This window comes from Sorex araneus, chromosome 4, assembly GCF_027595985.1.
Source record: "Sorex araneus isolate mSorAra2 chromosome 4, mSorAra2.pri, whole genome shotgun sequence".
Taxonomy (NCBI): Eukaryota; Metazoa; Chordata; class Mammalia; order Eulipotyphla; family Soricidae; genus Sorex; species Sorex araneus.
The window spans coordinates 205656104-205671893 of NC_073305.1; the positions used below are offsets into that span (position 1 = coordinate 205656104).

The window sequence follows — 15790 nt, forward strand, 5'->3', positions numbered from 1 at the left end:
GAACCTTGGTTGCAATGCAAGCACCCTACCCCTACCCACTGTACTATCTCTCTAGACCAGAAACAAATAGTTTTGTTGAAAGAAATTCACTTAGAGAAATGTTAGGGGAGAAAAAGGAGAGAGATGTGTTTTTCAGAGAGAACATGGGCATCTCCAGAATGAAAAAAAAAAATTAAGTCCACTTAGCCCATTTTTAAACGATTGCTTTTTTGTTATTGTAGTTGAATTGTAAGAGTTCTATATATTTTGGAGCTATTAATGCCATAGCAGATACATGATTTTCAAATTTTCCTCTTTCCACCATGTCTCTCACTCTACCTCTTTTGTTCTTGGGCCACACCTGGGATGTGGGGGATGGAATGTTGGTGCGCTCCTGCGAGGCAAGCACCCTACCCACTGTACTATTTCTCCCGGCCTTCTGTTGTATTCTTTGATAAAGAGCATCTTTAAATTTTTATTCACTCCAACTTACTTTTATCTTTCTTTTGTTTTCTGTACTTTGGTGTGATAGCCAAGAGATTGAATGTGCTGAAACATTTTCCCTGTTTTCTTCTCAGTTTCAGTTTAAGCTCTTACGTTTAGTTCTTTGATGGAATTTTGAATGAATGTTTGCATATGATTAGGGTTTAATGTCACTCCAAAGCTTCTACCAATATCATCCTTTTCATTTGTTTTGCTTTTTGGATCATACCGGTGATGTGAGGGTTACTCCTGGCTCTGCACTCAGGAATTACTCCCAGAGGTGCTCTGGGGACCATGTGGGATGCTGAGGATGGAACCGGGGTCGACCGCATGCAAGGCAAACGCCCTACCCACTGTACTATCTCTCCAGCCCAAGTTTAATGTCATTCTTACGGATGGTAATATTCAGGTTTACAAACTACCTGCTGCTTCTCGTTGTGTGGCTTGGCACCTTGCCAAGTGTCTGACAATATACGTGATAGTTTGGGGCTCTAAACTTTTGGGGTGGAGATACAGAAATGACATGGTCTCTTATGGAAACCTCAGTAGAGCTGACTATTCAGCCATTTCTCTTCTTTCTCTCTCTCTCTCTCTCTTTTTTTTTTCCTTTCCAGCAAAGCATGTGCTGCACTGCTTACGCCTTGATTACTTTTTTGTAATCTGTGCGGTGCCAGTTGCGTGCTGCGTGGGCACTGGGCGCCTGTCTCCGCAATTCCCCTCCTTAAGTTTACCCGTCGCCCGTGAGGCTTGATCCTTGTTAACAGAGGAGTAAACTGCCCAGGAGAGGACTGTCATGCTTTGCGTGGAAATGGAGCCGGGCCATGACTTGAACTCAGGATTCCTGGCTCCGGGTGTCCTGCAGGTAAGCGGGACCTCGGTGCTGTCATCTCTCACAGATAGAAACGCAGTGACGTGGCCTGCAGCTGGAGTCGCTGAAAGCCAAGGGCTAAGAGTGAGCTGGCGGCGGCCACCAGGACCTGGCGGGGAAGAGCTACACCCGCAAATGCAGCCCCGAGCTGGGACTGGAGCCCCGCCCTCAGGCGGACCCCAAGTCCTTCCCCGGGACCTGGGCGCGGCTGGACTGTGCTATGGGCGGGGGTAGTGGGACGAGCCACGGGAAAGTATCTGCGCCGCGATCCTCAGGGACCTCTCCCACGGCTTCCGGGAGGGAAACGTGACGAGGCGCCAGCTGGGCCCTTTCTCTCCCTTGCTCCCGCCCTGTCGCTCGCGTCCCGCGGACTTTGCTCTCGCCCCGCGTCCCCGCAGCGCCTCCCCCTCTTGGTACGCGCCCAGCCGGCCTCGGAGAGGCCCCGTGGCCGGTCAGGTGGGCGCCGCGCTTGCGCAGTCCCGCTGCGTGGGCGGGCGCTTCCGGGGCCCCGCCCCTTCGCGGCCCCACGCGTGACGTGGGGGGCGCCGGCCTCCGCCCGGCTCCGACCGGTGAGAGCGGGCGGCGGGAGCACCCGACGCCGCTTGACCGGGAGGGGATGCGGGTGTTGAGTTCCTGTTGGAGGGGCGGTCGGGGGAGGGGAGGCCCAGATGCGGCGCCAGCCGCCGATCCTTAGGCTCTGCCCTCCCCCTTCCTGCTTTTCTCCCCTTTCCAGATGTGCCGGGACGGGAGGCAGGGCTGGGGTGAGCATTTGTGACCCCCGCGTTCCTCTGGACCCTCCCCACCCCCGCCCCCGTGTTTTTGCCGCCTTCGGATGCTCCTTTCCAGCAGCCTGTAGCTTCTCGCATCGGGAAGAACGCTCCGCCTGCAGCCAGAGTCAGGCTTCAGAACGTGGCCCAGCCCCTCCAGTGTGCATGCCCCGAGCCGCAGTTTACCCCCGTGTTTTTACCTGGCCTCCGGGGGTCTTGAGGATCAGTATGACACAGAAATCGATAAAATGGACATTTGTTGAGTTTCTGCGCGGCCAAGGACTATGCAAATACTTTACCTGCCATATTTAGCCGTCGTTACTTGGCGTTCTTAGAACTCTCAGTTCCCGGAGTCTTAAGCCCACCAAGGGTCCCGTCATTTTCCTCGCGTAACCCGTGAGCCGGGGAGAGAGGATTCGACGTGAGTTGGTGCGCTCCAGAGTGAAGTTTTTTTCATCAGCTGCTTCCTTTGCGCTGCTGGCTGAAGCCAACCCCTAACCTTAGAACAGCTGCTTCCTGATTTTCTCCCCTGGTGAATTCCCCTTACTGGGTTCCTCCCTCCCTCCCCACTTTCCGGTGAAGCATGCGCTGCACTGCTTATGCCTTGATTACTTTTGAAATAAAATACAGCAGACTTTCATGCAGGAGGGCAGAGTGGAGTTTAAGATTCTTGTCCTGGTTCTGCCACTCAGACTGTGTGGCCCTGGGCATGCCCCTAGTCTGGGTGTTCTAGCTGCTCTTTAACTGAAATGGGTAAGCCCCGCTCTCTTTTCTCCAACAGGCTCTCTGTGGACGCCCGGACCCCTCTACTCCCCATGGGCAGCTGCCAGGCGGGCCACAACCTGCATCTCTGTCTGGCCCACCACCCACCTCTGGTCTGTGCCACTCTGATCCTGTTACTTCTTGGCCTCTCTGGCCTGAGCCTTGGCGGCTTCCTCCTGACACACAGGACTGGCCTGCGAAGCCCTGACATTCCACAGGTAAGTAAGTGCCCTCCTGCACCCCTTCTCCGGAGGCTTGCTCACTGCGGCTCTCACCTTTCTCTCTATTTGCTTGTGTACACAGGACTGGGTCTCCTTCTTGAGATCCTTCGGCCGGCTGACCCTGTGCCCTGCGAATGGGACAGCCCCTGGGAAGTGGCATGGGTCTCATGTCGTGGGCTTACTGACCACCTTGAACTTCGGAAATGGTCCAGACGGTAACAAGACTCAGACATTCCAAACCAAGGTCCTGGGAAGTCAGATGGGATTGAAAGGTGAGGTGACAGTTAGCCATTTAGATCTGGGCCCAGCCTTTGACCTCACCCACATATCTGGGCCTTAGTCTTTTCTGCCAGATACCTTCCATGAACACTACCCAAAGTATAGGTTCTCATAGATGTTTTTTCTCTCCTCTTTCTGCCCTGACGTACTTTGATTCTACCTTTGGAGGTCTAATTAGATGGGCTAGAAAGCACGCAATGTTCTTTCCTCTTAATTCTTGCAGTCTTCTCAGAAGCACATTCTTTGTCCTCAGGGAGATCAGAGTATGTTCTATTCACTTATACTAGTGTCTTGACGCCTGCTATGTGTCTAGCACAGCTCTCTCTATGAGAATTCAGAAAAACAGGCCTCATCTATTCCGAAATTGCTTAGTGTCTTTGGGGGAAATGATGTGTAAGAGCCAACAGATGTCATTAATTTCTGCATAAGATTTGGCCTCAGATTCCTCACCTGAAAAATAGAGCAATAAAATATCAAAAGGAAAAGGAAAAGGTGGAATTCTCTACCTTCTGAGTTTCTTTTACTTTCTAGCCTCCTTTCAAACTCTACCATGATTCAAAGATTCTTCCATGACGGACCAGAATATGGCAGGTAGGGCCCTTGCCTTGCATGTAGCCAACCTGGGTTTGATCCCTGTCACACCACATGGTTTCCTGAACCCTCCAAGGAATGATTCCCTGAATGAGTGTCAGGGTCACTACTGGCTCTGCACTCAGGAATTAGTCTTGGGGGTGCTTGGGGGAACCAGAGGGGATGCCCAGGATCAGATCCAGGTTGGGCACATGTAAGGCAAACACCTTACCCACTGTACTATCTTGACAGCCCCTAGTTGTATATTTATTAAACGGGTGATTTTATGATTTATGAATCATAGCTGAATAAAAATCGGAAAAACTGTTCCCCTGTTATATCACTACCACATCCAGTGGTGTTCAGGGATTACTTACGGATTTTCTCAGGGGACTTATATAAGGTGCTGGGGATTGAACCAGGTTGGCCACATGCAAGACAAATACCTTACCTGCTGTACTATCTGTCTGTCACTGTCACTGTCATCCCGTTGCTCATCGATTTGCTCCTGCGGGCACCAGTTATGTCTCCATCGTGAGACTTGTTGTTATAGTTGTTACTGTTTTTGGCATATTGAATACGCCATAGGTAGCTTGCCAGGCTCTGCTGTGTGGGCGAGATACTCTCGGTAGCTTGCTAGGCTCTCCGAGAGAGGCAGAGGAATCGAACCTGGGTGGGATCAGTTGCGTGCAAGGCGAATGCCCTACTCACTGTGCTATCGCTCCAGCCCGTGATTGCATAATCTAGGCAATAATTATTGAACACCTCCTGTAAGGATGGCAAATAGATCCATAATCCATGGGTCCTAGCCTCGGTTCCTTATAGTCTAGCAAGTGTACAGATGTTAACAGAAATATCGACTTCAGTGTGTGAAATAGAACACAAGGGGAGAGTATGTAGAAGCCCATCAAGCAGGTTTGGAGAAACAGGCTGTGGGAAGCTTTTTGGCATGTGAGGAGCATATGCAGTGTTAGGCAGGTAAGAATGGTGTTGCTTGTGACTCAGGGGAAAGAGGACTAGTTGAGTGGCAGAGATGATTCTGAAGATGCAAACAGAATCCCTACCGAATACACTGGGCAAGCTCAAGAAATTTTAATTGAGCTATAAAAGTAGTATATTTTTGTGGTTGTGGTTTTTGGTTTTGGGTCTGTGTGCAAAAAAATCATCCTCTATTTGTTCACTGCCTGTAAGGAATGTATTTAGACACAGGAAGATTATTTGGGAGGTGAGAATGAAGACCGTGAAAGAGAGGGCCTGGTTTAAAAGCGTATGGAACAAATTGAAAGTATGAAATGGGAGACTCGGTGACTGATTTCACACTGGGAACCTAGAGCCTGGAGAACTGTGCATATGCATTTCTCACAGGATGGATATATATATATATATATATACATATATATATATACATATATATATATACTTGCTTGTGTTTCCTTGATTTTTACTCATGGCATTGTATTTTTCCATGTTAGTGAATGATCTGAACATCATCATTTTAATGGATGTCATTGATCTATTATTGCTTTAATGAATATTACCCTTGATGATTAAGCCATACATTCATGCTTTTCTGTATTGTGAAACATCTCTGTTGTGTCCTCTATTTGTTTATGATATCAAAACATCTTGGTGAACTTGGCTTTTCCTCTCAAATCTTTTTCTCAGGCTTAGTTTCTACAAATGTTATTACTGAGTAAAAGGGTGCAAATCTTTTTATAGTAAATTCATTTTGTTGTGAATTTAGACCAAGAAGAAGAATACAAAGCAATTTACTCCTTTCCATCATCCTCAGTTTCACAGATGTCTTCTCAGTTCTTTTCTGTTTCCATCTAAAATTGCACCAGGAGGCCGGAACAGTAGTATAGCGGGTAGGACGTTTGCCGTGCATGTAGTCAATCTGGGTTCGATTCCTGGCATCCCACTCCCCTGAGCACTACCAGGAGTGATCTCTGAGTGCAGAGCCAGGAGTAACTCCTGATTATTGCCAGGTGTGAACCAAAAACTGAAAAATAAATATATATGCATTCTTTTTAAGTTGCAACAGGTTTGGGGCTGGAGCCATAATACAATGGATAGGACATTTGCCTTGCATACAGCCCACCAGGATTTGATCTCCTGCATCCCATATGTTCCCCCAAGCACCGCTAGAAGTAATCTCTGAGCATAGCCAGGTCTCAAAACAAAAAAACAAACAAAAAATTGCAACAGGTTGGGGCCAGAGACATAGTACAAGGGTTAAGGCGCTTGTTTTGCATGCGGCAGACTCCAGTTTGATCCCTAGAATTGCGTATGATCCCTCAAGCACCACCAGGAGTGATCCTTGAACAGGGACAGGAGTAAGCCCTGGACACCCTAAAATTGCAACAAGTAAAGCCAAACTGTCTTTTGAAAGGTGTCACCAATTGAGAGTGCCCATTTTTCCACATCTTTGACAACTCTTGTTATTACTAGTCCTTTGCTTTTTTTTTTTTTTTTAACCAATGTAATGGACAAATGTGTTGCTTAATAGTTTCATTTACTTTCTTCTAATTGCTCCTGAGGTTGGGCATCTTCAGTAAGTTTATTAATCATTCACTTCTACTGCAAATTTCCTGCCTTTATTCTTTGTTCATTTTTCTTTTATTTGTCATTTTCTTCTTGATTAATAGAAGACCTTTATGCATGCTAGTTAACAAACCTTTCTGCCTATTCAATATATCATAGGTACTTTGAACCAATGTGTGATTTTTTTTTTTTTTTTTTTACTTTTTGGGTCACACCCGGCGATGCACAGGGGTTACTCCTGGTTCTACACTCAGAAATTACTCCTGGCGGTGCTCAGGGGACCATATGGGATGCTTGGATTCGAACCCGGGTCAGCCGCATGCAAGGCAAACGCCCTACCCGCTGTGCTATTGCTCCAGCCCCCCACCAATGTGTGATTTTTGAAAAATCATATCTACCAAGCACTTTGTGTTACACTGAGGCATCAAGAACGGGCAGAGTAAAGACAACACTTTTGGGTGAAGTGGCGGCATGTTGTGTTCTTTGGTTTCAGTCAGCTGTGTAACAAGGCAACTCCCCCCTCCCCCCAAATTATCCATCCTAAATTAATTTTTATGAGGTTGGATTTATTGCTCTTGTCCTTTACTTAGGCACTTAGGTTTTCTTTTTATATATATTTTAATTTTGAAACCACTTCCAGTGCTTTACATGGGCTTCCAGGTGGCAAAATATTTATTCCAGCCCTTCAGCTATTTATTTATAGGACACCATGTATTGGGCATTAGGAGTTCTTCCCTTCTCTCCTCTCTCCTCTCTTCTTCACTCTCTCCCAAGCAGTGCTCTGGAGGCCTGGGAACGTCCTGGCTATGCTCAGGGACCATGCAGTGCTGGGAATCTAGGAGACCATGCATGCTGGGAATGTAATGCAAGGCCTCTGCATGTCAGACATGTACTCCAACCCTTTGACTATCTCTCTGGCTCTTTCTATCTTTTTTACGAAGTCATTCCTCACTTTTAAATTAGAAGAGGGTGGGCGTATCGACAGCGGGGCAGAAAGATAGGCAAGGCATGTGGCCACAGGTTCAATCCTCAGCACCCCATGTAGTTCCCAAGCACTGCCTGGTTTGATCCCTGAGTGCTGAGTAAGTAGTAATCCCTGAGCATCACTAGGTGTGGCCCAGAAAGCAAATTAAAAAATGAAAGGGTGGGGCCTGAGCGATAGCACAGCGGGTGGGTGTTTGCCTTGCACGCGGCCGACCCGGGTTCGATCCCCGGCATCCCATATGGTCCCCCAAGCACCGTCAGGAGTAATTCCTGAGTGCAAAGCCAGGAGTAACCCCTGAGCATCGCTGGGTGTGACCCAAAAAGAAAAAAAAATGAAAGGGTGATGGGCCAGAGTGATAGTACAGCAGATAGGGCACTTGCCTTGTACTCAGCCTACCCAGGTTCAATTCCCGGCACCCCATATGGTTCCCCCAAGCCTGCTAGGAGTGATCCCTGAGTGCAGAGTCAGTAGTAAGTACTGAACATAGGCAAGTTTGGCTCAAAAATTAAGAAAAAAAATTAGAAAATGTCCTTTATTTTCTTTGACTTTCCTTGTTTACTTTTTGGGTCATACCCAGCGATGCACAGGGGTCACTCCTGGCTCTGCACTCAGGAATTACCCCTGGCGGTACTCAGGGGACCATACGGGATGCTGGGAATCAAACCCGGGTTGGCCGCGTGCAAGGCAAACGCCCTACCCGCTGTGCTATTGCTCCAGCCCCGACTTTCCTTGTTTAATTTGTCTGAGTAGGTCTTTACTGCTTTGGGCCCACACCCATCTGTACTCAGGCTCTACCCTTAGCTCTGTGCTCTGGGATCACTCCTGACATGCTCTGGGGACCATATGCTCTGGGGACCATAAAGTACACATACTGTATCATCTGGATTTTATTTATAATTGAGATAAGTCTTTTTTTTCTTTTCACAAATGGAAATTGTCCCAAGGCCATTGACTGAATAAGCCATTCCATTGCTTTCCCACAAATTTGAAATGAAGTGTGAATCTTTATGGGGATAAAGATTTTGGTATCTAGTGGAAGTTGCTTTATTAAAAAGAACTAACTAGTTTATACGACCTAATGTTAGCAATGTTTATCCCAGCTCCACTGCCACCTGTGAGTATTGGTATGGTTGTTAGCTATAAGCTAATTTAAGTTTATTTTTTAATTTAAATTGATACATGTTATTTTCATTTTTCAAGGATGTAAGTGATGGGATACAGAATGTTTTATTAAACGGGATCAATGGCAACATACTTGGTCTCATAGGAGGCCTTAGAAAGTAACGGAAGGGACGGGAGAGAAAGTACAGGGGAGGGGCTGGAGAGATAGTACAGCAGGTAGGGCATTTGCCTTGCATATTGCTGACCCCAGTTCGATCCCCAGCATCCCATACGGTCCCCTGAGCACCACCAGGAGTAATTCGTGTCAAGCCAGGAGTAACCCTTGTGCATCGCCGGATATGACCCAAAAAAGCAAAAAAAAAAAAAAAAAAAAGAAAGAAAAGAAAAAAGAAAGTACAGTGGATAGGGGACTTGCCCTGCAAGTGGTCAACCTGGTTTGATCCCTGGCATCCCACATAGTCCCCTGAGCACTGACGGGAGTGATCCCTGAGTGCAGAACAGGGAGTAAGCCCTGAGCATCACTGGGTTTTACCCATAAAACAAGAAAGGAAGGAAGGAAGGGACAAGGGGAGCGAGGGGAGGAGAGAAAAAGGGAAAGGGAAAGGAAAGAAAGGTGTGAAGATAGTTAGCCCCACTCTCATTTTCTTGCATCTCCTCTCCTGTGATAGGATCTCATGCAGGTGAGCTGGTCCTCGTCACAGCCAGGGTGACCACAGAAAGGACCCCAGGAACCTGCCTGTATTTTAGCGCTGCTCCAGGAATCTTGCCCTCCAGCCAGCCACCCATATCCTGCTCAGAGGAGGGAGCAGGCAATGTGACCCTGAGCCCTAGAATGGCCGAGGAGTGTGTCACGGTCTGGAGCCATGAACGCCTTGTGCTCACCAAGCTGCTCACCTCGGTAAGAAGCTCCGCTCGTAGGCCTGGAACATAGTTCAGTGGTAGAGCATATGCTTTGCATATGTGAGACCCTGAGTTTGGTTCCTGCCTGGCATAAAAAAAAAAAAAAAAAAACTTGGAAAGGGAGGGAGGGGAAAAGAAAAAAAAATACGGTTAAGTTGTTGGTTTTTCATAGGCTGCCATGCTGAATATTGGAGATCAATTTTACTCAGTTGAAAAAGTACACAGACTTGGGACTGGAGCAATACCACATCGGGTAGGGCGTTTGCCTTGCACGCGGCCGACCCGGGTTCGATTCCCAGCATCCCATATGGTTCCCCGAGCACCACCAGGAGTAACTCCTGAGTGCAAAGCCAGGAGGTAACCCCCCTGCATTGCTGGGTGTGACCCAAAAAGCAACAAAAAGAAAAAAAAATAAAAAGTACAGACTTTGTGTCTGGGGAGATAATACAGTGAATTAGGTGCTTGCCTTGCATGCCTCTTACTTGAGCTCAATCCCCGGCACCACATAAGGTCCTCCAAGCCCACCAGGAGTGATCCCTAAAATTTTGGGCATGGCCTAAAAATAAAAAGAAAACAAAAAAGATCACAGACTTTATCGTAACCTTAAGCAAGCTCTCTGAACCTCAGCTTCCGCATTATAAAGTGGAAATCACGATACCATCTAATTTCAACAAATAAGGATAACAAGACTTAATGTAAAACACCTGGGACAGTGTTTGGTACATAATAGGGGTTTGATAAATAACAATTATTACTATGAACTATTTTCTTTAAATACAATAAAATAAGATCTCCACCTCAAAGGAATTCAGAAACTGTATTAAGAGGCTAATTGGTATCAGAGAGATCTGAGCAAAGTGTTGTACAAACACAGAGTAAGGAACAATTAACCCTAACTCCTACATTTATAGAGAGTGCTTCACAGAGAAGATGGCATTTAAGGAAAGGAATTGTGTATAGTAGTTTATAATGTACAAAGTACTTTCAGGTTCATTATCTCATTTGATCTCAAAATAGACTTTTGAGGTAGCTATTATCCCATTTTACAGATGAGGAAATAGGCTTAGAGAGAGGGAGTGAATTGCCTTAGGACACACAACTGGTTAAGTGGCTGAGCCAGCAGAGCAACCTGTGCCTTCTCACTCCCAGTCCTAGGCTTGTTCTGCCCTATCAGGGTTATCCTTGAAGAATGAGGATTAGTGCAGGGTGCTCAGAAGAGGGGACTCATGGGGCCGGAGCGATACTACAGTGGGTACCAGGTACGGCACTTACCTAGCACGTGGCCGACCCAGGTTTGATCCCCGGCATCCCATATGGTCCCTGAGCACTGCCAGGAGTAATTCCCAAGTGTAGAGCCAGGAGTAACCCCTGAGCATCGCTGGGTGTGACCCAAAAACAAACAAAAAAAATTAAGAGGAGATTCTGAATGGGGAGATGCAGTGCAGGCAAAGATACCTCAGCACATTCTAGAGAGTGATGGGGCACACCACAGCATGAGTTCATGGGACTCCCAGCCTCTTGGACTGAGAACCCTGATTCTCCATCACATTCGTGTTTATTCTCTTAATCACAGCAATTTACAGACATTTGTCTATCTATGCCAGTCTAAGCAGGTTAAGCTTTTACATATCAAAGGGAACTAGAGACTATAGGTGCAGAAGTCTCTAAGGTGCATTTATTTCAAAAGAACCTTCTCTGGAAGCTGGAGCAGAGATAAGAGGTTACAGAACCCACACCAGAGGATCCTCCCCTTGTGCTGGCTTTCCAGGAAGCAAAGGAGCCACAAACCCCTCTATCCAGCCAATCTTTGAGTCTGTCTAATCTTTTCAATTAAATGTAATCATATTTATATGCAAGTATATGCATCTTCGATCTAGGTAGATGGGGAGATTTCCTTTCTCATGAAGTCATTATAGGGGTTCAGCTAAATGGCAGTGCATGAAAGCACATTGTGGATTACTTGTTCCCTTTAGCTGCTCGAAGCATGTAGAGGGCCCTCTTCCCCATGGACGCCTCTCTCTAGCCTCTGGGCCGAGGGAACTCATGTCTTCACCAGGGAAGGGCTAATGACAGTTCTTCTCAATCATTCATTCTTCCCTCCCTGTGTTCACCCCCAGGAAGAGTTGGCTTTATGTGGTTCCAGACTCCTAGTATTAGGTTCCTTCCTGCTTCTCTTTGGCCTTCTCTGCTGTTTCACTGCTATGTGCTTCCACCCACGACGGGAGCCGCATTGGTCTCGAACCCGGCTTTGAGGACACTCGATGTAGTTTCTGGCTTGTTCTCAGGTAAGGAACTTTGCTCCTGTTGTATGAGATTAGGTGATTGGGTAGGGGTGGCAATTATAACTGAGATTGTTATTTCTACTCAATATGGTTCAGTTTTATTTTATGTAGATGGAATATTTTATAATTTAATACATATTCTATTGTGACAGACATTTTGGTTAACACACATGGTTTTGTTTTTTTGGTTTTGGTTTTTTATTTCTTTTTGGGTCACACCCTGCAATGCACAGGGGTTACTCCTGGGTTTGCACTCAGGAATTACTCCTGACGGTGCTCAGGGGACCATATGGGATGCTGAGAATCGAACCCGGATCAGCCATGTGCAAGGGAAACGCCCTACCTGCTGTGCTATGACTCCAGCCCCCAAACATGGTTATAAGATTCATTGATAACAGTATTTCGCATTATCCGAACTTTGGGGCAACAGTGGTAAGTTTAAGAAGGTTCAAGTCTGGGGGCTGGAGTGATAACACAGCGGGTAGGGCGTTTGCCTTGCACGCGGCCGACCCGGGTTCGATTCCCAGCATCCCATATGGTCCCCTGAGTACGGCGAGGGGTAATTCTTTAGTGCAGAGCCAGGAGTGACTCCTGAGCATCACTGGATGTGACCCAAAAAGCAAAAAAAAAAAAAAAGACATAAAAGAAGGTTCAAGTCTGGGGGCTAGAACAATAGCACAGTGGGTAGTGCATTTGCCTTGCAGGTGGTTGACCTTGGTTCAATTTCCAGCACCCCATATGGTACCCCAAGCCTGCCAGGAGTATGGTCTGAGCACTGCCAAGATGTAGCCCCAAAACTAAAATAAAAAAAGAGGGTTCAAGTCTGATGTATCCTGAATAAGTTGGTTTATCTTGAATTTGGGGCCAGAAAAACCTGAAATTTGTTTGTCCTGAAATTCTGATACCTTTTTTTATGATGCAAACTTGTGAAATTCATCTTGAATATCTCAAAAGAATATGATGATGCCCATTTACTAGGTACCATGCTATGTGCCCTAAAACTTCACTAGGGGGCTGGAGCGATAGCACAGTGGGTAGGGCCTTTGCTTTGCACGCGGCTGACCCGGGTTCGATTCCCAGCATCCCATATAGTCCCCTGAGCACTGCCAGGAGTTAATTCCTGAGTGCAGAGCCAGGAGTAACCCCTGTTTATCGGCAGGTGTGACCCAAAAAGAAAAAAAAAAACTTCACTAGCACCTTCTCTTTTCCTTTAGCCGTTTTATATTTAGAAAGTTTGTTCTACTAACAGGATATTGGGAGGGTCACAGCCCCATTAAGGTGCGATGGGAGGGGACAGATTGACTATTTTGTCTTACAGCTCAGTAAGGGGGAACATTTTTTTTTGTTTTAAGTTTTGGCCCATAACTCACAGTGCTCAGGGCAAACCCTGGCTTTAGGCTCAGGGATAACCAGGGATAACTCCTGGCAGCCCTGGTCAGCTTCATGAAAGGCAAAATAGTACAGACTTACCGCTGTATTTATCTCACTGCCCCATAAAGGAAATTTATTTTCCTGTAACAAATTCTCATCCTTTCAGATGGGTCTCACATGATTTCAGAGTCAGATTGTGCACACTGCTGTTACAGAGTTCTCAGCTTCAGTTGTCTAACCTTTCCCAGGAAATAAAGGGAGAAGCTGATACTGCCCAAGCCTAGGGAAGCCTCCTGGGCAGAAACACTAGATGCTCAAGTCAACTTTGCTTATTTTGGTTAGGAATATTGTGAGTTTCCAAAGAAAGTGCGGAGGGCGTGCTCAGCTTGTTTATTTCTCTCTCCCCCTGATGTGGACAGATCTCTCCTCTCACAGCACAATCACAATCGTAGACGTAGTTTTGGTTGTAGTCCTCGTCATCATAGGTCCATCATCCTCGTCTCTTCATAGACCTCAAAGTCCTCTTTTCTGGTCTTTCTCTAGTCCTTATCTTCTTCATAGTTTCTACTCTCTCCTTACAGCATAGTTACATAGAAATTGTGAAGGGTAGGGGTACACACAGGTGGGGTTGAACATTGTCATAACAACAAACAGAGGTAAAGTCACTCCTTCAGGGGAAGTTCTAGGAGATTAACTCAAGGACAAAATCTCATCTGAGGGTTTAGCACTCCAGATTGCTAGAAGATCCGCTCAAGGGTAGGATCCCATCTAGGGTGTGTTGCTTTCTCCTTTCCTCAGCTAGTTATCCATTTAAACAATCATAGTGAATTTGCTTCTTATAATATTTCTAGTCATTTTGTATGAACACAGTAAGAGATATATTAAGCTTAAAGGCTGGCTCTTCCTGGGGACATCTCACTATGTATTCCAGACCACAGTCTTCAGGCCAGATTAGTCTTTCCTAACCAGGAGGGTCCTTATTCAGTTACTTCTTTTTGGGTCATGACTGAGTTTGTTCCATGACCATGCTCTTAACTTACTATACTTATGGTGCCTAGCTTTTCCCCCTTTGATGCCAGGTTAGCTTACAGCCTGCCATGGGTCCATCCAGTCCCTTTGTCGGGACCCTCCTTTTGGAAGTAAGGGCAACTGAGGTTTAACTCAGGTAAATATGATAGATACCTAGGAGTAAATATTATTTGGAGTCAATTAATTCCCATGTTACGAAAGCATAGCATCAACTGTCTTCCTGTGCCTATACAAAAAGGACATTGTGGAATAAACTATGCAAATGACATAAAGGAAAGAGAAAAGCAATATAGAATTATTAGTGCTTGGTGGAATTGGGTGTACCTCAGGGGCACTGTTGTGGGAGTAACCCAGTAAACCTAAGCTCTCTGTGGGAGGAGAAAGGATAACCCAATGTTATCCAACAGAAAATGACAAGTGGGGACCAGAGAGATAGTACTGGGTAGGGGAATGTGGTATGGTGCTTGCCTTGCATGCTTCCAACCTAGGTTTGATCCCTAGCACCTGATATGTCCTGCAAGCTTGTGTGAGGAGTGACCCTAGAGTCAGGAGTAAGCCCTGAGCACCCATGGGTGTGGCCCCCAGACTAAAAAGGAATAAGTCTGACTGCTCCACCATTTCCTATCTCAAGGACATGTGGAACCCTGTCAGACTTTCTTGGATCTGAGTAAATGTTGAAGGGAAGATCCCAGGGTCCTGAGGGATTATCCCAAGAGGTAACTCTATCAAGTTGTCACTTCCTCTGCCACTGACTCAATTTCTGCAATCATCCTCCAAGGGCTCTCCTTTTTTCTTCTTTTCAGGTGTGAATCAACTTCTGGACCTCGGTTCTAAGTTGAAAGATATGTTACAAGAAGTGGAGAGCTGGACTGTGGCGGGAAATAAAAAGCTCTTTTTGCCCAGTGTTGCTTAGGTGTTTATTGGGGGTTGGATTGGATTGGGTCTGGGCAGACAGACTCAAGAGGTTTGGGGGGAGTTCCCTGTTCACTCTTTAGTTTGGGATACAGGTTGGTTAGGGCATGGATACTTCAGTTCTTCCTATACTTGTGACTTGGCTCTAGAAGCCCCCTGCTTTTGGGGGGTGGGCCACGCCCAGCTGTGCTGGGGGCCCACTCTCTACTCTGCACTGAGGGTCCCTGAGCTCCCACATGGAAAATCATGTACCGCAGCCCATTGAGTTGTTTCCCTGGCCCCCAGAAGTCACTTGCTTTTTGATCTCAGGTATGTCACTTTATGGCTTATTTTCTTCCAGAAAATAAAATTCATAATTCCAACTAGTTCGGAGAGTCAGATGGCTATGGTCATTAGAATGTTTTGCCATAATCCAAGTGTGACCTTGGCCAATCACGCAACTCTGCAGGGCCTCAGTTTCCTGAAGGAATTGAACGATTTCATTTTTCCCAGCCAAGAGTTCCTGGACTTGGGAATCCACTTCCAGCTTGGAAGGCCACTAACCCAGAGCCGTCCATTTTCCCGCCCTTTCCGTGCCCAGCAACAGTCTTCACTTTACCCCCTCTCAACCCAAAGGTTGCAGCTGCACGCAGGCGCAGAGCAAGGCTGCTTTCACCCGCACCCCCTCGAAGCTTCCCCTAGCAACAAGCTCGGGTTTAGCGCTAAGGCGGGGCGGG

At 46.7% G+C, this 15790-nt stretch overlaps 1 protein-coding gene across 5 annotated transcripts; it reads left to right on the forward strand.

Annotated features, from left to right (window-relative positions):
• Window positions 1-1762: 1762 nt before the first annotated feature.
• Window positions 1763-15064, forward strand: TMEM219 (transmembrane protein 219). Of its 5 annotated transcripts, none has more exons than XM_004615858.2 (6): window positions 1763-1899; window positions 2879-3077; window positions 3163-3352; window positions 9249-9478; window positions 11598-11765; window positions 14966-15064. In XM_004615858.2, the coding sequence occupies exons 2-5, from the start codon at window positions 2913-2915 to the stop codon at window positions 11730-11732; spliced, it is 720 nt and encodes a 239-aa protein (XP_004615915.2). In that variant the 5' UTR covers window positions 1763-1899; window positions 2879-2912; the 3' UTR covers window positions 11733-11765; window positions 14966-15064. The 5 variants fall into 5 exon arrangements, with proteins under 5 accessions (XP_004615915.2, XP_054993095.1, XP_054993096.1 ...); XM_055137120.1 differs by lacking the exon at window positions 1763-1899 and adding an exon at window positions 1906-2091; XM_055137121.1 differs by lacking the exon at window positions 1763-1899 and adding an exon at window positions 2107-2526.
• Window positions 15065-15790: the final 726 nt, after the last annotated feature.

Bases quoted from the DNA above. Each gene is read 5' to 3' on its own strand.
- TMEM219 (XM_004615858.2), top strand. From the start codon at position 2,913: ATGGGCAGCTGCCAGGCGGGCCACAACCTGCATCTCTGTCTGGCCCAC. The intron at 3,078-3,162 runs GTAAGTAAGTGC...TTGTGTACACAG, and splicing joins GAAGCCCTGACATTCCACAG to GACTGGGTCTCCTTCTTGAG. The intron at 3,353-9,248 runs GTGAGGTGACAG...CTCCTGTGATAG, and splicing joins AAGTCAGATGGGATTGAAAG to GATCTCATGCAGGTGAGCTG.